We start from the raw sequence: 20,937 nt of genomic DNA, 5'->3' as shown, positions 1-20,937 counted from the left end.
TGTGTGGGGTGATTTTATGCAAAGAGGTCAGCGTACAAACGCAGCAGGCAGCGTGAAAAGTCCCTTGAGTCCAGCACCTGCATGTGAGCATGTCGACCTATGAACGTATCCATCGTCCTTTCCTCTACCTTGAATGACACTGTGACTCTGGTGAGCCTTAAGGGGTCCACGCCCCTCAAAACATTCATGGCCATCTCCCGTCTCGCAGCGCTGTCATCCAAGTGACCTAAGTCCATGTGCACCTTCGACGACGCATGTGGCGCGTATTGATCATCGTGGGCGCTCAGGAGCACCACGTACGAGAAGTGGGCGAGCGCGTTGTTCTTGGCGAGGCGGTAGAGGTATGTGTCTCGAGGGTTCCTAGAATCGGTCATCGCGAGCTCCAACAACGCCTTGCTTTTGGTCACGCGCTTCACGAACCACAAGCCGGCGTCGAAAATCGCCGAGGACGTCTTCACGAGACCTAGATGCGGACATGCTAAAGATATGAAGGCGTGCATCTTAGGTTGTAGAGCCGTCAGATGCTCCACAGCACTCCTCCCTATCAGTCCGCCTAATGAGAAGCATATCAAAGAAATCTGTGTTGTTAACAGCTGCTCCTCACCTGACCAAGGCTTGAACCAGGACATGTCGACTGCACGAACTTCGTGATCTCCTCAGCCAGACGACGGCCGCTCTCGTCGATAGAGCCGCTCGTGTGCAGCTCATTCCAAGTGCTGGACCAGGTCAGAATATCCTCGTTGACCTCGCGTAATGCATCGCGGAAGTGTTGGAGGTCTGCACCTCGCCCGTCCAGGCCGTGGACTAGCACGACGAGGTGCACTGAGTCGTTGCAGTTTGTGCGTTGGATATTGTGCATCGGGTTGGGAATCGCTGGGGACCGTTCCAGAAAGAGATGGGGCCAACAGATATCTTTGTCATCAAAGCGGGACCGGACTGGTTTTGGTAGGGATGTCAGGGCGGATTTCCGAAGGTTTATGGCCTTGTCACAGACCAGGTGTGAATCGTCCTCGATCACACAGAGCTCCCACTTCACAAGGTCAGCCACTTCCGACTTCAGCAGACCCTCTTCTCTGACCAGGTTCGGAAACATTGATGATAAGAGCTGCACCGTGTGCCACACGGCCTGCACGCCGACAAACACCGCGTCCAGGTCGACTTTCATGCGCGCGAGTAGACTTTCCAGATCGCTAGGGAGGCTCGCCATGGACAGGTGTAGCGGCTCTGCGCACCGTGACGCCTCCCAGTCAAGCTTGCACCACTCAACGCTGAAACTTGGACCATCCGAGCTGTCCATGCTCCACCGGGCAAACGTCACATTCGAGTCAAAGACAAGAGTAGCCTTCCCCAATGAGAGAGACTGTCCAGGCATGGACGGGCCTAGACTGCCCAGCATCCTACGGAGGTCGTCTTCACACGCCACCGGAAACATACCCAAGAAGTCATCGTAAAAGAACTCCACTAAACTACAGTAGGCTCCCAGCGCTTGACGCAAGCAGTAAATGTAGACAGCCTCATGTTTAGAAATATTGAGAGGCGGATCCGATAAGACGTCGTAGACATCTTCAACAGCCGCTCGTGTGCTCTTTGGAGGACTTACTTGCATGTAGTGCTCAGTCTTATCCACGGTTTCGTCAGATGAAGGCACCAACAGGCAACTACGCCACGAAGAGGAGATTCGAGTTAGGCACGTGGTTACAGTGATGGTCGAGATGGAAGAATACGGAGAAGAAAACGTTAGCTTCCTGGTGAGTCGCGCGCCTATGAACGGCGACTCTAATATAAGGCAGAGACAGGCCACCTCGGTCATAGGATACGACTCCGCCTGCTTCGTGTTGCCACTTTTAAATTGTGGAGGACATGAATCCGAAAACAGCAGACGCACCTGCAGCTGTAGCGATCGGCTCATAATATCCACTCTATCTAGAGGCACCTCGATAGAAAGGAGGGCAGTGTCGTTCAGCAGTACCACCTCGTCGCTATATCGCACCCAAAAGGAGCTCGACGTCCACACATGCCCCGAAAACTGCGCAGCGTGCGTCAAATGTACGCTTTTGGTAACCTCTGGAGGCTGGGAGGCGTCCGGAGGTAGGAACAGCGGGCTGGTGGCGAGACCTCGGGGTTTGAACAAAAACCTGTTCTCATCTGGGGAGTCTGAAACCAATGACAGCTCGAAAGCTATCCTGTAAATGCCCTGCCGTCTGAGATAGACGTTGGAGAAGTCATGTAGCTGCACTAACGCCTCCAGTACAGCCTCCAGCATCGTTCTACGAGAGAAATGCGCCAATTAGGTATCTCGTTCTTCGTGTGTTACGAGGCCTGGTGCTACGGGTCTATGTTTTGATTCATTAAATAAATATATTAACAATGTTGTGGAATCCAACGAACGGCCTCGAAGCCAAACAAACCTCCGAATCCGCCGACGATACCAGTTGTCCGTCCTCAATGCCGCCCACTCGACTTAGCGCAGACGTGGCACGTGTTTCGGTGTCGCAACTCAACCAGTCAGCCATGGATTTTGACGGAAATCTTGCAAAGGTTATAACGTCCATCGAGATGGCTAAGGCCAGCGGCTCCAAGTACCGTCTGGGTCCTGAGCTAGAACTCTCGGGATACAGTTGTGAGGACCATTTCTTGGAGATGGACACGATTGACCACTGTTGGGAGTCTCTGGCTTCGTTAATATCCTCGGGGGTAACGGAGGGGATTCTCTGCGACGTTGGAATGCCTGTAGTACACCGCTCTGTACGCTACAACTGCAGGGTGTTCGTTTTTAACGGAGAGGTGCTGTTGATTAGACCTAAGGTGTGGATGGCGAATGATGGGGAGTACCACGAACCTCGATACTTTGCACCGTGGGCTACAGACCGCGTACTGGAGAAATTCCAACTGCCTGATTGTGTGCGTCGAGCTAATCACTCTGCCCCACGCACATGCCCCATTGGCATAGCAGCAGTACAGTGCCTTGATGCGTCGGTATGTTCAGAGATCTGTGAAGAGCTCTGGACCCCGAACAGCACACATATTGATGCGGCCCTTGATGGTGTAGATATCATCTCTAATGGAAGCGGTTCTCATTTCGCCTACGGCAAAATCGCAACACGCATATCGCTTGTAGTTTGCAGCAGCGCCAAGACCGGGGCGGCATATCTCTACGCCAATCAAATGGGCTGCGACGGCACCCACCTCTTCTATGACGGAAGCTCATGCATCGCAGCCAATGGCAAGCTCGTGGCAATCGCTCCTGAGGGGTCCTATTCTGAGGACGTGATTGTTCTGACGGAGAATGTGGACCTCGCGAGGATTCGGAGCCAGCGTGTCGCCACGGGCTCCTTCGCCCAGCAAGCTTCCACCTCCAACCGACGGAGACTCCCTAGAGTGAACGCGAATATCTTTCTGACAGACGTGCCTATGGCCATGGCATTACCGTCGCCCATGTTCCCTCTGCATAAGGTCAACCTTCATGAAGACCCAGAAACCGAAATGGCCGCGACAGTACCTCTTTGGCTCTTCGACTACCTAAGAAAGACGGGAGGGTCTCACTCAGGGTTTTACCTCACAGTCAGATCAGCAGTCGAGCCATTCGCGATGCTGTGTGTGCTCGCCACGATGACTGAGAATATTTTTAGTGCGAGGAAAAGGTCTCCTAGGCTTTACGAGGATGCATTCACCTTTGACTGCTCCTCACCACAGGAACTCATGGGACACATGGTTCACTGTTCCAGCCTGGAACCGCTAGACGACGAAACCCTCGCCTTCGTCAAGTCTACGGGTGCTACCTACCACTATGTTGACATGTGTGGCTTTATCGAAGCGCAGGAGAGGTGCTTCCACCACGAATTTGACGACGAACTCGACTCCGACACCAAGAAGTTTATAAGAGAGAAGGGGGAGGAACTCCTCTCAAGGAAAGTTCGACAGCGGGTCGAGCGCACAGGTAAAACGCTTTTCGTGTTGAACCTTTCCAGCCTCGACGACTTCGTTGACTGCACCACATCACGAGTCTCGTCTGACATCACGCCGTTAGGAGGTGTGAGTCGCACTGATCTACACGCGTTCATCGAGCGCAGCAGGTCGGGAAGACCCGTTCCTCCGGTGCCGCTGACATTCTCGCCGCTGATTCACTTTACGACTCAGCAGCTGCGGGACGTGGTTGGACTAAAGATGGAAGGCTGTCTAGGTCCCGTCAGCCTTTTCAGGCGCCTCCTCACTTGCTGGTACCAATTGAAGCCTTCAGAAGTTGCCGAGAAGGTTAAGGTGTATTACGCTAGCACCAGTCGTCTTCGCCGGGTGAACCAGCCCAACTCTCCGATGTTGCATATGGACCGGACGTCGCACGACGGGTATCATTCTGACCTCCGACCTATTATCTACGCTTCCTTTGCACGCCAGTTCCGTGCTATAGATGAGTTGGCGGAGCTCCATGGGCACGACAGAGTCAGTGTGGATCAATCCTTGTTCAAGATTAATCAAATGCGAGTGGAATCGTTCAGCCGATTGACCGCGGACTCCAAGTCGCCTGAGGATCCTCCAACCAGCCGACGTTTATCTCGGCGAGTATTCGCGTCATGCACCTGAAGCCCCTCACAAGCCGATATATTTCTGTGTTATGTGTCATTGGTCGTGGGTTGTATTCACAAGTCTTGGGGTCATTGGAGACCCATTCGACCGCTTTCAACTTGGAAACGCAACGAAACCTCTCTACGAAAGGAAGGTAGAGTTTCTGGGGGGCTACCCTGGGTACAATCAAGAAGTGGAGGCCGTACGGCACAACGAGGCTGGGCGTCTTGATGACCTCGCTTACTTAGACTACGCGGGCAGCGGCCAGTACCAAAACTTTCAGCTCCGAAAGCACTATGAGGACCTGACCACAAACGCATACGGCAACGCGCACTCCCATAATCCTTCAGCGGAGCTGACAGATTCCCGCCTGCGCGAGGTCAGGCAGAAGATCTTGAGCTGGTTCGGAGTCACTTCCGAGGAGTACACTGCCATCTTCACCAGCGGGGCTACAGCGGCGCTGAAGTTGGTAGGTGAGACCTTCGATTTCCAAGGAGGCGAATTTTGGTACACTCGATCCAACCACAACTCGGTTCTCGGCATTCGAGAGTTCGCTCATAGAGACGGCGCCCCATTCAGGTCGCTTTCACGGCGCGACGTAGAGGAGGCACTACTGCAGAGATTGAAATCCAGTGCGAGAAACCCACCCCCCGACGCCCCTCACTGCCTTTTCGCCTACCCGCTAAAGGATAACTTCGCGGGGGATTTGTGGCCTGCCAGTTGGGCAGGGCAGATCCGAAGTCATGGCCTCAGCGACGATTGCCACTGGACCGTGCTGGCCGACATAGCGGCCTTCGTCAGCAGCAGTCCGTTGTCACTTCGGGAGTTTTCGGTCGACTACGCTGCGCTTTCGTTCTATAAGATGTTCGGATATCCGACTGGATTAGGTTGCCTGCTAGTTCGTAATGGCCTAGAGAAATACATGAACAAGTTGTACTGGGGAGGAGGCACAGTCATCACTGCCGACTGCGACTCGAGGTGGTGCAAGATGAAGAATGACACTTCTTCGCGTTTTGAAGATGGAACTGTTTCCTTTCTCGCAATCAACGCTCTGCGGTATGGGTTTGAGGCATTGGAATCGCTAGGAGGCATGCATAGGATTGCGCAGCACGTCTCAGCCCTCACACGCCATCTCTCAGTCGAACTGGACGCAATGAGGTACTTCGGGCGTCCAGTAGTTACCCGATATACGAGTGACCCTTTGAGCCCGGCGTCTAACGGGATCATTGCCTTCAACCTTAATAGGCCTGACGGATCAGTAGTGAACTTTTCCCAGATCGAAATGATGGCCAGCCACTACAACATTCACCTACGAGGAGGGTGCTTTTGCAATCCCGGCGCTTGTCAGGACTTTTTGGGACTGACTACCCAAGAGCTTGTCGACTCTTCGGAAACCCGCGAATCTTGTTCCGACCCCCACAACGCCTTTGGAAAGCCGCTGGGGGCAGTTCGTGTTAGCATCGGCTACCTCACGACATTCGAAGATGTGGAGTTGTTTTTGGATTTCCTTCGTGGAGTGATTTGAGCGTAGATTTATCTGTGCAGCAACATGATGCATCAGCAAGTTTTGTGAGCGGTTCCGCGTGTCGTGCGCTATGTGTGCACTGTCGGCGGGTGCACTGTCGGCGTGTGCACTAGCATGAAGTGGTGGCAGACAGGAACCGTCTACCAGATCTATCCACCCAGTTTCAGTGACACCACTGGTGATGGAATCGGCGATCTGCCAGGTATAACTCAGAAGCTAGACTACTTAAATTTACTCGGCGTGGATGCAGTCTGGTTAACACCTATCTATCCCTCTCCCATGGTGGATAATGGCTACGACATTATGGACTACTACGCAGTGAACCCTATGTTCGGAAGTATGGAGGACTTTGAAACCTTGGTGAAGGAGGCCCATGGGAAGGAGATCAGGGTTATACTGGATATGGTGCTCAATCATACGTCCACGCAGCACATGTGGTTTCAAGACTCGATACGTGGTCGAGGGTCCCAGTACCGGGACTACTACATCTGGAAGGACGGCAAGGACGGGGGCCCTCCAAATAACTGGCTCTCGAAATTTGGAGGTTCAGCCTGGTGCCTTGACAAGGCCTCTCAGCAGTACTACCTCCACCTCTTCGCCGAGGAACAGGCTGACCTCAACTGGGACAACCCAGCCGTAAGGGAAGACTTAAAAAATGTACTACGATTCTGGGCACGGAAGGGAGTGGATGGCTTCAGGCTGGACGTCATTAACCTGGTGTCGAAGCCTACGGAATGGGTGGATGACCAAATCGGGGACGGACGTCGATTTTACACGGATGGCCCTCGAGTGCATGAATACCTTCAGGAGTTGCATAGAGACGTATTCAAACCGCTGGACCTCATGACAGCCGGAGAGATGTCCTCTACGAATCTACAGGATTGCATTAAGTACTCAGCCCTAGGAGGACATGAGCTGTCCATGGTTTTCACATTTCACCACTTGAAAGCGGACTACCCAGGAGGCGAAAAGTGGACAGATGCTCCCATTGACTTCCACGAACTGAAGAACACCATTAACTACTGGCAAACAGGCATGAGTGACCGAGGTTGGATGGCGCTCTTCTGGGGCAACCACGACCAGCCGAGAATGGTATCTCGTATCAACGCAGACGACGCCTCAAGTCGCGAACTTGCGGCCATGATGCTGGCTAGCACCATCTACTTCATGAAGGGCACGCCCTATATCTTTCAAGGGGAGGAAATAGGGATGCGCAGCGCTCAGTACTCCACCATTGAAGAATATCGGGACGTAGAAAGTCTGAACACGTTCAAGATTCTGACGCGAAGAGGCGTCAATCCAGAAGAGATAGTACGAATTCTGCAAAAAAAATCTCGGGACAACAGTAGGGCGCCCATGCCCTGGAATCCTGAAGGCGGATTCTCAACCGGAGACTCGTGGATCGGCATGCTAAGCGACTGCCAGGAGGTAAACGTGGAGAACAACCTCCAAAAATCCAACTCCGTCTTCCACTGGTATCAGAAGCTCATTAAGATCCGAAAGCAGTTTAGCGTCCTAGTAAATGGCGACTATCGAGATCTCTCACCTTACCACTGCTCAGTCTTCGCGTACATACGAGACAGCGTCTACAACCAGGCGGCAATCGTAAGCATCAGCAACTTTACCAATGGGTCAGTTCGTATATCGCTGCCAGAGGATGTGGCGATGAATGACGCGGAGTGCATTATGTGCAACTACGGCGACATTTCTGGCCCCTCAACCTCCTACGTGAAACTCCGACCATATGAATCAAGAGTATTGCTGAGACACCCCCCTCCAGGAGTGTCTCGGTTGCATACAATGTGAAATAAAGGACCCTTAAGAAGTCAACCATTTCCCTTGCTGCAGTCGAAAACATGGTGGTGACTAGTTCAATAGGATTGTCCACGAGGTCAAGAAGCACTCATCGCCGAGATTATCGAGATCTCTGTCGCATCTTCCGCCGCTTACGTTGAAGTCGTCGTGTTCGCTTCTTCTTATGCTGCAACAAATGAGACTGAACTCAGTAGAGGACACTCACCTTCCATCGCATGCGACTGTGAGCCTTCTTATACCTAGACGCTCCATGACCCATAGTAGTAGTTGGTTGGTTGATGTATCATCACAGGAAAGAAGGTAAAGTCTGGCCGTTTTGTCCTTGCAAGAAAGATATCGTGTGTAGATACGCTAGTTGTATCTGACTTTCGCGTATCTATAGTTCCAGTTTTTATGCATGTCAGAATAAGGCTGAGGTCCAATTCTGTTCCCCGAGCTCTTCGTTTCGGAAAGCCGCTGCATAACAAGAGGCTGGAGATCTTACGCAGGTGAAGGGATCTCGCAGGCAATGCCTCCTCCATTCCGATGGACGAAATAACAATAGCCATTGGAGGTCTTGCCCAGACCTCGCAATTCCTAGCATGCAACGGCTGGTACTCCCTTTCACACTCCTCAGAACAGAAACGTGGCACGAGACACCGCGAGCAGTAAGTGAGCTGTCGGGAGCTTCGGAGGCATCGCCAGCAAGTTTCACATGGAGCCAGTCTTGGGTCTCGATGCAGCATGTGCTCCTTCCACATGTCATCGATGGTCGCAGCGGCGGACGCTCCACCCTCTGTCCAGGGCCTTCCAAGAGATGGCCTCGCCTGGCTAGCTGTCAGAGACTCGACTATCATGGTGGTGGGTCGGTATCTGAAAGCAGGAAACATGCTCTCCGGCAGGTCCTTATGCGCCCTGGTCATTCCCGCAGAAGCAGATGAGAACTCCCACAGGTTCAGCGCGTTGAGCGGCTTCCTGGACTTTACACGGCTGGCCGCCTCTCGGATGAACAGAATCCTTTGATGGGCGTCGTGGAAAAGAGTCGAGTCTGCTGCTTCTGGCTCCCGTTGGCTTTCGAGGATCCGGCGCAGAGCATTGGTTCGGTGCAGAAGCCTCTTGACCCAGGCTCGTTGAAATGTAACCCCGTTCACTGCCACCAGATACATAAGGTCCGTGATCAGCACTGACAACTCCACCAGAGCAGGCAACCCGATCCCAGTGTTAAGAGCGCCTATCAGCGACTCGAGGAACACGCCCTCCTCGGTCTCTGGAGCCAGCTTTCTCCATATCTGTCGGAGGTCACAAGCGAACAGCAAGCACCTCACAAGGTGGATGACATGGATGATCAAGCGCGTCGATATGCAGTGGGCGGAAGGAGTCTGGTGGGCAGTACTCGTCACCTCAAGCAGCTGGGCGACAAAATCGCAATGAAGAACATCCAATGTGACCTCGTTAATGTCTATGGAGGGCACTTCCATCAAGAAGGGCCACACTACGCGGAAGGACTGGATGTGATGCGAGACAGCTTCCTGCGCTGATGGATTCTGCAAGAGCTTTCGAACACCGCCCTCGTATTTGAGGATGGAGTTCACACGGATCTAGTGTTTCTGCCCCTGACTCTCACTTCGATGAATTCAATGATGTTCAACCTCACAAGCAACCGGAGTATGCCTGGATCTCGACAACGCAGGTAACCCGTCTGTAGCGCATGAACCACTAGGAAGAAGTGTGAGTCACGAGATGACACATCCACTAGTGGCAATTGTTCGAGCGGGCCAAGACCACGGTCGCTTATAGTTCCGCTGACCTCAACCCCAGGCTCTCACCTGGCCATTTGAGCAAGAAGCGCGACAAGAACGGCCCTCCAGGTGTTCTCAAAGAGGCGGATCCACACTGTGGGAGAGTTGTTATGGAGCAAGGCAAGTGGATTGGGCAGCGATTTCCGTAGTTCACGAGAGTTACCTGTCAGAAGCTGACGACCTAAACAAGCCGGATCTACCAGGGGTGAGTCTGACTGTGACTGAGCCAGCCTATGAGACATCTTATCAGATCATCCAATTAAGTCATGGACGCGAGCTATTACAGATTCGTCTGATATCGAGTTGGTTTACATAGTCGAATCACTGTGAAGCCTGATCTATACAGTCAATGACTGACGCTATGGCTGAAAACACGCTTGGTAAAGACCCAGATATGGCCACGGTAGCCTCCTCATTTTCGCCCGTATCTTGAATCGACACTGTAGCCCCTGATTGACTCCGTACGTCAGCGATCCGTCTCCCACTCTTGCCGATGATGGCTCCCACGAGATCGCCTCTCACAGGAATGTGCACTTTCGTGCGTGACTGCAGAAGGGTGGGGTTAGCAGACACCCGTTCCCACAGATGATACATCAGGTCGAGGTCATTTTGCTGCCTGACGTTGCGCCTGGAGACCGGGGACCGGCTTGCGCTCGGAGACGACATCACAGGATAGCTGATTCTGCGATGGGTTTCAGCTTGGTACTTGGGCTCTGTCTGCAGCCTTTCCAGAATGAGACGCGAGGCATGCAATACGGATTCCTTGGTGCCTGACACAGGGCACAAGACTTCTGAGGGAGTCGATGTAGTGTTGGCGACTCGAACTGAAGCTCCTGTCTGTTGAACGATATTTTGAATTCCGCTTCCTTTCTTACCAATCAGGCAGCCAACACAACCGACAGGCACTACCAGTTTCAGCTCCACCTTTTCGTCGGATGTCTTGGTATCTTCGAAGTCGGGAGCGAGGACGGAACCCAGGCACTCAGTGGATGCTGATGGTGAGCCGTAGATAGAGCACACCCTAAGGCCAGTCATAGGAAAGTTCGCTCCTGTGCCAGTCAGCGTCATCCTTACATCATGCTGCTTTTGGTAATGAACTAGGTTGGCGCCTTCCTTTCCGATAATGGCTCCAGCGGCGGTATTGGATACGAGAAACTTCAGGCAAACGCTGCTCTCGTCGGTGATAGGTGCAGAAGTGGAGACCATAAAGTGTGCGGAATTCGGAATTAATCACTCGGAATACATGGAACTTGCCATAGTGCCGCGTGGTGCTGCACAGGCCAACGCCTCCAACCTGCGGCAACGGTCGGCATTACCATTTGCGATCTGCTCTGGTGGGGTTGGAGAAGTATTTTGTATTTTTCGCCACAACAATCTATGAGCGTATTTAAGACTGTACAAGCGGCGCCGGCAGATGCTGTCCTTGGTCGCGTCGCGGCTTTCCGAGCGGACCCCGACCCTCGGAAAATCAATTTGACCGTCGGCGCTTACTATGACGACATGGGCAAGCCCCATGTGTTTGACGTAGTGCGTAAGGCGGAGGCCATGGTGGTTGCGCGGCCGTCTTCTAAGTCGTACCTGCCCATCCGTGGCAACCCAGGCCTTGTGTTACCCACTCAAGAACTCATGTTTGGCGCCGGACACCCCGCCTTAGAGAGGCTCGTCACCCTGCAAGCGCTGTCGGGGACCGGTGCGGTGAGGGTAGCGTTGGACTTCCTCCGGTCGTTTCTTGGGGATCAGGCTTGCCGTAAACGAAGCGTATGGACGTCAGATCCGACTTGGCCGAACCACAATGGCATTGCGACTACAGCTGGCTTTGACCTCAGGCACTATCGTTACCTGACCTCTTCGATGACATTCGACTACGACGGTATGGTGATGGACTTGGAGTCTGCACAGCCAGGTGACATCGTAATCCTTCATGCCTGCGCACACAACCCCACTGGAGTTGACCCTACTGAATCTCAGTGGAATGAGCTGGTGGCAGTCCTCAACCGCAAAGGTCTCATTCCCTTGGTAGATTCGGCGTACCAGGGGTTCGCATCGGGTGACATCGATCGTGATGCGTATTCGATACGGCTGGTGGCCTCAGAATGTCCAGATGCCATCTTTTGCCAGTCATTCGCGAAGAACATGGGCCTTTACGGTGAGCGTATGGGCATGCTCCACGTCCTCGTCGCCGACAAAACCGCCATGTCCGCTGTGGGCAGCCAACTCGACATAATTGTTCGGCGAATGTACTCAAGTCCCCCATGCAACCCCGCCTTCATCGCAGAGACCGTTCTGACAGACCCTGATCTGCTGCAAGCGTGGCGTACGGAGTTGGCTTCCGTGGCAGAGCGCATACTGAGCGTGAGAGCCACCCTTCGCCGACTTCTTGAGGAATTCGGCGCTCCAGGTTCCTGGAATCATCTTACCAACCAGATCGGCATGTTTTCCTTCACCGGGCTGTCCCCAGAAGAGGTGGCGATGCTACTAGCGGATCACAAGATCTACACCGTTGGGAGCCGTATTTCGATGGCCGGACTCAACACCGGTAACATTGAGTACGTAGCCAGAGCTATAGCCACCGTCACCCAACAGACTCGTTTGTAACTAATTCTTCTGTTTATGTCCATACACCTCCTGCTGTTTTTGAAACTTCAGTCCATGTCCTGCTGTTTTTGCTTCAGTCCATGTCCTGCTGTTTTTGAAACTTCAGTCCATGTTCTGCTGTTTTTGAAACTTCAGTCCATGTCCTGCTGTTTTTGAAACTTCAGTCCATGTCCTGCTGTTTTTGAAACTTCAGTCCATGTCCTGCTGTGTTTGAAACTTCAGTCCGTGTCCTGCTGTTTTTGCAACTGTCTAGTAGGGTGCGGCCCATATCGCTGCATCCCCCTTGTTTTTGTGTGCGCAGCGCGTACGATGCATGCTACAACATCATCTGCGACGACCAAGCGCTTTATCGTTATCAATGGTACATCACTCGTCAGCGTTTTCTGGCTTGATTTATCCGCTGCTCGAAAACGTCTGCGTGCCGCATGCGCCATCGTCTCACCGTACACCCGCCTGTTTGCGCGCATAATAGCTGGATACGGGGTCTTGCTCCAGTTCTCCTCTTGGCACATATTCTGAATGTTCTTGAATAGTCTGTGTGATGGGTGATCCGATACCCACTTCGGAGCCATAGCCTTGGCGAAGTAATTCTGCAGAAATTTGGGGACTGGGACATTGAAGAACGGGTCCACATACATGAAAATGGTGCCGTAGGAAACTTTTGGATCGTCCTGCGTTATCCTTTTGTATGGCGCCCACCGTCAGTTGAAACAGAGCCACAAACTTCTTGAAGTGCAACCGTGTTACCCCATGCCCTGTGGGGGGCATGGTCTGCCCTACCGCACTGGTGCAGGTCTCAGGTACAGACGCCGCGCTCAAAACGATGGCCCTGTGCTTCGTCTGGAGCAAATCCATGCCATGTCCGATGAGCACAGCTTGACGGGAGTCCATGGGCTTGGGGAGGTTGAGCATGTACTTCAAGGTGAAAGTTGCATCGCTGAAGCTGCATACTCGTTCACTGGACTATAAAAAAATGCCCCCGACACTCACGGTCATAAACGGAATCCACTGGGTGTGGTGCCCCACCTCAAAGAGCAGGCACACGAGCTTCAGCATGTCCGCTTGAATTTTGCCTGTGATTGTGGCGAATGCGCTGTTGTCACTATTGACTTTCCATTTGAGCACGAAGTCGTTGCCATCAAAAGTTGACCAGTCACGTCCACTGGGATTGTAGCCTGTAAGTCCGAGCGCGTAATATACGTGCTCCTGAGACGACCTAGAGAAGTGCAAACTTGGCGTGTTCACGACGAGGGTCAGGAGCTCGAACAGCTGAGTGAGCTGTGCGCGCTTATCGGGGGTTAGTGGTACGCGAAGTTTGTCGTCCAGGAGAAGCTTCCAGGTTACAGAGCTTGAGAGTTGCGATTTTGACATGTTAGGGTCCAGCTTGGATAGGTCTCCGAATGCCCCCCCTCTGAAGGGCACCGCTTTCTGCAACGGTCCTTGCGCCGGGTGGACGCTCTGCAGAATAACCACAGGGACATCCAGCAGCTTACACCTGTAGGACGTGTAGGCTTTACGACCGTTAATGTCGTTGTCCTCTAGCGACAGCAACCGATCGAACTCAGCAGAACCGACGCGGGTATCCATGGACAGAGGACCAACCGGCAGTAACCTCAACGGCTCTACCAAGAAACCCACTTCTGACTTCTTCAACTTTGCGGTGCAGTGCTTGCTTCGTGATAGCGGAGCAGGCCACCCCACCGACATCGAAGGCTCCTTGACATTGGGGACGCCGACCACATGCACCTCCATACCCAGGTCGTCCCTTAGTAGCTTCACGAAAGAGGTGACGCACTCCTTCAGCTGCAGCATGGATTTCGAAAACTCCACAACCTGATCCAGCTGGGCAAATCTGACGGAGTCTGCATAGTAGCGTTTCAAACAAGCAAGGCGGCTGTTAAAACCTTGAAAGGCCTGTTTCTCCGACTGTGCGGGGATGGCTGCATTTAACTCCTGCGACTTGGCGACGCGCAAGCTGCCGTTGATGTCCTCCATGGATGAACGAGCGCAACGGTAGTCATGGGTGAAATCTCCGACGCACTTCCCAGACGAGGACGCTTCCGTTGGCAGAATTCCGAAACTCCCCAAGCTAGCAGAGCCTACACTCTGCCAAAGCCTTTCAGGTTCTACCCGCAGCCTCTCCTCCACAATTGGAAATTCGTTCCCGTCACGGATGCAAGGGTCACACAGGAACATTAACTCTCGTATTTATCTTTTGCTGCCTGTTTTCGAAGCCGGCGTGTGTTGAACTTGTGTGCGGCCGCTTGCGTTTTGAGGGTGGTCAGTGCTGGCGTCTCCAGGGCCACGCCATGACATAAACGGTGGTTGTGCGTGAGCCACGGCTCGTGGAGTAGATTGAGACATGCTGCGAGCGCTTCTTCAGTGCGTACCGTTCTCGACGCCTGCAAGGGCACCACATTAAGGAAGTAGTCAAATAGCTTCCTTGGTTGTTGGCTGTTAACATCTGAGACGCGAGAGAGGCGGCTGTCTTTCAGGATGGGCTCTATGCCGTGCTGGTTTCCGAACACGAGAAGAGCGTGGCGGCTGCCCTCAAAGATAGTGGTCTTGTTCAGGGGCAGAGACATTGACCCGCGCTGGATCTTACAAAACTGACACGGATCCTGAGAAGGAATTGCGTCTTGGGCGCCTATCAAGGCCACTTCCACAGCCTTCTCGATGGACTTCAAATCATCTCCTCTTTCACTGGTACCAACGAACAGATCGTAGGATCCGACGCTGTTAAAGGGACAGTACATCATCGCCTCCCGCAAGCCAGGCGCAGCCCTCACGTGATATCCCCAGTGCACCCCCAAGGTCTCCGCAGGCTCCCGAGGGGAGACCAATCTCATTTCTGAGGTTGGAGACGTACTCAGAGTTACACGAGACCAGGCGGGAACGGCCTCCTCAATCCATACCTTCTCCTTGAGTCCGATGTCGACTACGGAGCCACCGTGGCCTGGAAGAGGCACGATTCCTGCTTTCGTCTCAACGACAGCCTTACCCGGGCCAGTTACCACTCCCTCCCTGTAGGGCAGAACCTCATCACGCTTCATGTGATGAGGGCTATCCGCGGGATTCACAACTCCCACGGATTTTAGCAGTTTGCTCATCTTAACCACCGACTTCTTAAGGTAGGGAGGGACCTCAGCGTACTGAAGACACGCAACGAACAGCCTCAAGGCACGAGATGCACAGGGAGGCGGCTCGCAGAGAAGTTTACGCTTGAGGCCGAAAGTTTCCACATGTGCGGCTTCCCAAGCAGCCCGCATCTCCGCAAGCGTCATGCGCTTAGATCCTGTTCCAAGATCCATGTTGCTGGCATCAGCTGCAGGCAACTCTTCGTCTGTGTCGTAATCGCGTACGACCTCCTCGTCAGAGTCCGCGGCACGAGCTTGAGACGTCTGCGCCGCCACAGTGCTGAAGCCCTTGCCGGAGTCCCTACTGGCGCCAGTCAGCTTGAGCAGCCTCATCGAATCCTCGTACACGATAACCTCATCCACACCATAGACCGTCAAAGTTCTAGCGATCTCACCGACCACGTAGGCTTGCAGTTCAGGGGTCTGGATGTTTTCGATAATGGAAGCAGGCAAGGCAACTGACAGCGTCGCTCTGCGGGGCACGCCCTGGAAGGGAATTTTGGCACTCCAGTTTTCCGTTTCCTGGATTCGTCGTCTTTTGGCCTTCGGGGGTTTTGCCTTCTCCTTATTTGCGTTCTCCTCTTTTGTGTTTTCCTTTTCTTCCTTCTTGAACGATGAGGAGAGTCTGCCAATCAAATCTCCGAGTTGAGCTGACATCGCCTCTGAATGTCGTATTTATTGCATGCGCTCAACAAAGAGCCGACCTCTTGGCTCACGCCGCTCAGGCAGGCCAAAATCCGAAACTGACATGCTTGGGATGCATGTCTCCTTCTTGGAGTCTGGCGACGTGTCCGTCACCTACAGCAATAAAAAGTCCAACTCAAATCTAGATTGTCATACGATTGAGTTCGACTCCGCAGCAGGCCACGGAGACGAGATAGGAAAACTCTTGCTGGAGTGGTTGGTGCCTACGAACATACGCTGCACGAAATGCGGCGCAGGACTTAAATGGCAGGTGACCACATACAGTGACCCCAGTGGGCTGGAGACCCTCTACAAATCTGACACGTTCTACTCAGACGCTTGGGAGCACCTGAACATCCGGAGGCTCGCGGTGCAATCACAACACCGGCCGTCAGTCAGCTCGTTCGAGGTGCAGGAGCTGAGGTTTGCATGTAAGCTGCAGAACGAAAAGAAGGCGAAGTTCGAGGTCTACGGTGGAATTGAATCCAAGCTCTGTGATCCGTGGCCACTGTGCAAGCACCTCCCGTCATCTTCTCCTCTCCCGCAGAACATCGTTCTAGTCTGTGATGGAGGGGGGAAATGGGCTGACGCCAATCCACACTACCGTCTAGATTTTAACCTGGGTGGTACCGCCTATCGCATAGAGATTCCAGTTAGACATCTGAAACCAACACTAAGTGAGCTCTTCGTCATGAACGAGCATGGCCGGACGACCTACCTGTTCGCTCTTCCTATACGATTCGCTCCTCTGATATATCGGTTTGAGGGGGATACCTACTACAGATGTTACCTTTCCAGCAGGTATCTGATGGACGTCAAGGGCAGACGACATGTGGAGGACAATGTTCCCCCCGAAACGGACCGCTTTCTACTACCCAAGGAGCTGGAGCCTCTGGCGCAGGCGGCGCACATACTGGTGACCCTGGCAGGGGACCAAGCCCCACTCAGCGCCAACCCTAGGCGTTTACACCCAATTCAATCGTGTGCCCTCGTGCCCGTGTTCGGCTTGCGAGTTCCTGGACCTAGGGTAAGGTCGGTCTCGTTTCTGAAGCCACGAAACCCAGAGCAGCTGGTACGATTCCTGGTGGAACTCCAACGAGCCAAGGGGTATATCGTCTGGGGTTACGTGATCAGCCTCCTAACCCATCAAATCCTTCCTGCTCGTGTCCTGACGTTTGAGCCGGCGTACATCAAGAAGCTCAACGACTCGCGTCGAAGGATGCAACGTGCAAGCAAATTCGCCCGTCTGCTGCTGTCTGACGACCAGACCGCAGATACCCTGATTGACGCACTCGCGCAGGTGAAACTCAGAGGCTTGAAGTCGTACATTCTAGACCCAGCACGGCTTCTGGAGAAGATCCTTCAATACCCACGACCCGACCTATCTCAGCAAGCCAAGCAAGAGGCGGCAGGTGTTAAAACTACCATTGAGCTGTTCCGAATTCACGTTGGACCAGTGTCGTGTCGCCTAGAAGGACCAGATCGCGAAACCTCAAACCGCGTACTGCGAAGGTTTTTTGAACATAGGGAAAACTTTTGTAGGGTTACCTTCGTTGAGGAGGACACTACTGGCATCCATCTCAACGCGAGGTCCATGCGACAACTACCTGCCTGGATGAATTCGCTGCTCCGGGATGGCGTGTGCATGGGAGGCAAGCACTTTCAATTCTACTCGTTTTCGAACTCGCAGTTGCGATGTGCGTCTGCGTGGTTCGTCAATACTCGAGCCCCAAAGATTAACATGCGCGAGCTACGAGCATTTTTGGGTGAGTTTGATAATATAAGCTCGGTGATCAAGCTGGCGAAAAGACAGGGGCAATGCTTCTCCAGCACAGTGGATACATTCCCGCTCCGGTCGGGTCAAATCGACAGCATCCCCGACTTCGTTTGCACTCAAGAGCGGCGAGACGTTGACAACTCCCTAGTGCGGTACAAGTTCAACTACACTGACGGATGCGGTCTCATCTCTGCAGAGAAGATGCAGGAAATCGCGCGCACGCTGGGGTTGGAAGTCGTCCCCAGCGCAGTGCAGGTGAGGTTCCAGGGATGCAAAGGCGTGTTGGCACTGAACCACGAGTACTTCAAGTTCCGCCCTCGTGCATTTGTCGCGTTCCGCGACAGCCAGGATAAATTCACCTCCAACACGGTGGACCATCTCGAGATCTGCGGTTACTCTAGGGTGCTGCCTTTCTCTCTGAATAGGCAGATCATCACGTTGCTTGACACACTCGGAGTCCCTCATCGCGTTTTCATGCGGCTCCAACGAGATACGCTTCGCTGCGCGGAGGCGGCGTTTAACTCGCGAACGCGGGCGTATGAGTTCTTTACAGGCGTTTCGGACATTGTTTTGCCGTGTCAAACGTCGTTCGTCAGGAAGTACTTCCTTCCTCAAGGATTCCATCCTCTGTCGGAGCCTTTCCTCCGAGACGTAAGGTTGCTTGGGCGCGATTACTCAGTTGATTGTGGCCATGATCGTCTCAATATACAGAAGACTGATATTCAAAACGAACATTCCGGTGCCACTATCAGCTTTACTCTTTGGAGTCGCAGATGATATGGGTTTGCTGCAGTACGACAACGAAGGCTTCCCAGAGATTTTCGTGGCTCTGCGAACCACGATGATGGCCAACGGCCTCCCAGTGGTGCAACCCTGCGTCATTGCCACTGACGACATTGTCTGTGACATGGGCAACCTGATCATCCGCGATGTGGAGGAGGGTCCAGAGGCTTGCACCGCCCCGACACCTGATGAGTTCGCTATTCTCGAAGGCTACTGTCTTGTTTCCCGTTCGCCATGCTATTTTCCAGGAGACGTACTGGTATGCAAGGCCGTCAATAAGCCAATGTCTCACAACTACCGAGACGTCGTAGTCTTCCCTAAATGCAAACCTGTACTAACGGAGGAGCTCAATCGTTCTGAGCCCAACTTCTACACGGCCGAGCCTGCGGACCTACCTCACCTTGACACCAACATTCACCCTACGGAGCAATTTCGGTTTCGAGATCTGCCAAACATGATGAGTGGAGGCGATCTCGACGGCGACACCTTTTGCGTCATTTGGGATCCCAAGATCGTCGAGCCAGTGTTGAAGGTCTATCTCGACGCTAGGAAGAATGACTCACCTCTGCCCTCAGCCCTGCGGCCTTCAGAATGCTTTATCGAACACAGAGTTGCCGGCCAACCCAATGTCGACGCCGTAGGGAGAGCTGACGCTGTTGAAAGAATGCGCCGCGCATTTATTCAATACCACACCAATTACAGTTTGGGTCGACTGAGCAATCGTTGGTTGGCGTTCGTCCACCAGCCAGACGTCTACGCCACTCTGAAAGCTGCCCATCCCTCCGCTCTGCAGGCTTCCGCAATTCTGGCGAAGGTCGTGGATGGAGAACCTGCCGGAGACTTCGACTTGGACGTGACAAAGTATCCACATTTCATGATCAACACAAAGCACGAGAAATTCAGAAGCGATTCGGCCCTTGGTGAGCTGTTCGACGAGTCCTATGGCCAGTTCACTCGATGGAGGGAGTGCACGGCATCTGCACGCCTAGCCCGGATTTCGGAGGCAGATGACGGGCTTCTTGAACTTCGGACCGCGTTGGAGGCGGCACTCACACCGATTCGTCTCACAGTGGCGCCCAGTCCCAATCTGAGCTCTGTGCCTGACGCCAAGTCTGACTTGGAAGCACATGAGCTGATGCGCCAGCTGAACGACCCCACGACGCATGCAGGTCACCGGATCGCTACCCTCACCGCTAGATTCTATGTGCCCAAGAAGTTGCGTCAACGTCAGTATGGCTTCAAGCGCCTCGTCCTGGAAGCCAACCGCGTGGCCATTATTCGAGAACCAGTTATGCACGAGGACTTCCAGTCCCTGGACACCTTCGAGGAGTTGTTCGGTCTACTGGCAAAAGCCAGTGTTACTGTCAACTTCGGCCATCAGTCTCACATCTCCATGCTGAAGCTTGCGTTGAAATCACACGCCACGGTAACCTGGGTGGTGTCAGCGGGGGACTTCGGTTTGGCGACCCCCGAGGTAGTGATGGGGAGCCCTTATCAAGTGGGATACTTTCTCTCCACGGTTGACCCGTTGAAGCCTGTAGCAGCCCACATGATGGTGGCCTACGTCACCATTATTCCGCCTCCAGGGTCTCAATGTCCTCATGGAGAGGTCCGGTCAGCATTGATTCGCGATGGAATAGAGGGAGGTTTGCAAAAAGCACTACTCACCGCTGCAGAGCAATACGACGATACCTACTGCAAATGGCTATACCTTCACCCACGGGTGGAGTTGGTAGAGCTAAGAGGAGGTCAACGAGGTGTCATTATGTTTGAAAAGGTCTGGCAGGCGCTATCCGAGCAAAACGAAATCCGTTTGGATTTGGGCGTCTTACAAGGATGGATAGTCGTCCTGTCCGAATTCAGAAAGACCCTTCCACCCCGAAAGCCCCAACATCGCCCTACCATCGAGCAGCTACCAACGGAACTTGCACTGATGGTCAATGATGAGTTCCGCAGGGCGGGTGTGCTGCCGTTGTCGCAATCGCACGTCATCTTCCCCATAAGAAAAAGCCACTGGAGCCGCTTAACCTGTAAAGTTCCGTTAACATTGGTGAGTGAGGATGTTGTGAACGACATCTCCATGGTGAAGGTCCGAGTTAACATTCCCACACATGAAGCCTTCGTCGGAGAGAACGGCGCTTGGTGCTTCCCCTGGCACAGTCGGCGGACGCGCAGGCTCGGAATTCCGGACTGTTGTGGCGTGGAACTAACAGGTCGGGCGGGGACGGGACAGGAAGTCGAGATGGGGGGCGGGCGGGGGGCGGGGGGGGGGGGGGGGCGGGG

At 53.5% G+C, this 20,937-nt stretch overlaps 10 protein-coding genes across 16 annotated transcripts; 5 read left to right on the top strand and 5 right to left on the bottom strand.

Moving 5' to 3' along the window:
- Positions 1–14: 14 nt before the first annotated feature.
- Positions 15–2,263, bottom strand: KVP18_003148 (uncharacterized protein; the record flags this gene model as incomplete). Of its 3 annotated transcripts, XM_067954643.1 has the most annotated exons (2): positions 15–578; positions 605–2,263. In XM_067954643.1, 2 exons carry the CDS (start codon positions 2,261–2,263, stop codon positions 15–17), a joined length of 2,223 nt encoding a protein of 740 aa, XP_067813098.1. The 3 variants fall into 3 exon arrangements, with proteins under 3 accessions (XP_067813098.1, XP_067813099.1, XP_067813097.1); XM_067954644.1 differs by lacking the exon at positions 605–2,263 and having other exon boundaries at positions 15–500; XM_067954642.1 differs by lacking the exon at positions 15–578 and having other exon boundaries at positions 587–2,263.
- A 104-nt stretch (positions 2,264–2,367) lies between these two features.
- On the top strand, positions 2,368–4,578 carry KVP18_003145 (uncharacterized protein; the record flags this gene model as incomplete). The annotated part of the gene is made up of 1 exon (XM_067954639.1): positions 2,368–4,578. The coding sequence occupies one exon, from the start codon at positions 2,368–2,370 to the stop codon at positions 4,576–4,578; it is 2,211 nt and encodes a 736-aa protein (XP_067813094.1).
- Positions 4,579–4,609: 31 nt separating this feature from the next.
- Positions 4,610–6,085, top strand: KVP18_003139 (uncharacterized protein; the record flags this gene model as incomplete). The annotated part of the gene is made up of 1 exon (XM_067954630.1): positions 4,610–6,085. The coding sequence occupies one exon, from the start codon at positions 4,610–4,612 to the stop codon at positions 6,083–6,085; it is 1,476 nt and encodes a 491-aa protein (XP_067813087.1).
- A 114-nt stretch (positions 6,086–6,199) lies between these two features.
- Positions 6,200–7,891, top strand: KVP18_003147 (uncharacterized protein; the record flags this gene model as incomplete). The annotated part of the gene is made up of 1 exon (XM_067954641.1): positions 6,200–7,891. One exon carries the CDS (start codon positions 6,200–6,202, stop codon positions 7,889–7,891), a length of 1,692 nt encoding a protein of 563 aa, XP_067813096.1.
- A 248-nt stretch (positions 7,892–8,139) lies between these two features.
- KVP18_003152 (uncharacterized protein) lies at positions 8,140–9,357 on the bottom strand (the record flags this gene model as incomplete). The annotated part of the gene is made up of 1 exon (XM_067954651.1): positions 8,140–9,357. The coding sequence occupies one exon, from the start codon at positions 9,355–9,357 to the stop codon at positions 8,140–8,142; it is 1,218 nt and encodes a 405-aa protein (XP_067813103.1).
- A 642-nt stretch (positions 9,358–9,999) lies between these two features.
- KVP18_003149 (uncharacterized protein) lies at positions 10,000–10,884 on the bottom strand (the record flags this gene model as incomplete). Its single annotated transcript, XM_067954645.1, has 1 exon — positions 10,000–10,884. One exon carries the CDS (start codon positions 10,882–10,884, stop codon positions 10,000–10,002), a length of 885 nt encoding a protein of 294 aa, XP_067813100.1.
- Positions 10,885–11,055: 171 nt separating this feature from the next.
- Positions 11,056–12,273, top strand: KVP18_003144 (uncharacterized protein; the record flags this gene model as incomplete). The annotated part of the gene is made up of 1 exon (XM_067954638.1): positions 11,056–12,273. The coding sequence occupies one exon, from the start codon at positions 11,056–11,058 to the stop codon at positions 12,271–12,273; it is 1,218 nt and encodes a 405-aa protein (XP_067813093.1).
- Positions 12,274–12,646: 373 nt separating this feature from the next.
- On the bottom strand, positions 12,647–14,268 carry KVP18_003136 (uncharacterized protein; the record flags this gene model as incomplete). Of its 3 annotated transcripts, XM_067954620.1 has the most annotated exons (5): positions 12,647–12,687; positions 12,716–12,807; positions 12,835–12,944; positions 12,973–13,236; positions 13,264–14,268. In XM_067954620.1, 5 exons carry the CDS (start codon positions 14,266–14,268, stop codon positions 12,647–12,649), a joined length of 1,512 nt encoding a protein of 503 aa, XP_067813077.1. The 3 variants fall into 3 exon arrangements, with proteins under 3 accessions (XP_067813077.1, XP_067813078.1, XP_067813079.1); XM_067954621.1 differs by lacking the exons at positions 12,647–12,687; positions 13,264–14,268 and having other exon boundaries at positions 12,712–13,185; XM_067954622.1 differs by lacking the exons at positions 12,647–12,687; positions 12,716–12,807; positions 12,835–12,944; positions 12,973–13,236 and having other exon boundaries at positions 13,237–14,268.
- Positions 14,269–14,468: 200 nt separating this feature from the next.
- On the bottom strand, positions 14,469–16,067 carry KVP18_003151 (uncharacterized protein; the record flags this gene model as incomplete). Its single annotated transcript, XM_067954650.1, has 1 exon — positions 14,469–16,067. One exon carries the CDS (start codon positions 16,065–16,067, stop codon positions 14,469–14,471), a length of 1,599 nt encoding a protein of 532 aa, XP_067813102.1.
- A 91-nt stretch (positions 16,068–16,158) lies between these two features.
- On the top strand, positions 16,159–20,937 carry KVP18_003137 (uncharacterized protein; the record flags this gene model as incomplete). 3 transcript variants are annotated; one of them, XM_067954623.1, is made up of 2 exons in its annotated part: positions 16,159–18,522; positions 18,551–20,937. In XM_067954623.1, coding segments are annotated over 2 exons (4,751 nt in total), but the record flags the coding sequence as incomplete, so codon positions are not given. The 3 variants fall into 3 exon arrangements, with proteins under 3 accessions (XP_067813080.1, XP_067813081.1, XP_067813082.1); XM_067954624.1 differs by having other exon boundaries at positions 16,168–18,648; XM_067954625.1 differs by lacking the exon at positions 16,159–18,522 and having other exon boundaries at positions 18,650–20,867.

The sequence above is a fragment of a genome (assembly GCF_019968955.1).
Source record: "MAG: Porospora cf. gigantea A chromosome Unknown PgA_NODE_131_length_35665_cov_351.098, whole genome shotgun sequence".
Lineage (NCBI taxonomy): Eukaryota > Apicomplexa > Conoidasida > Eugregarinorida > Porosporidae > Porospora > Porospora cf. gigantea A.
The sequence above is the reverse complement of the archived record's forward strand: the minus strand, read 5'-3'. Positions and strand labels throughout refer to the sequence as shown.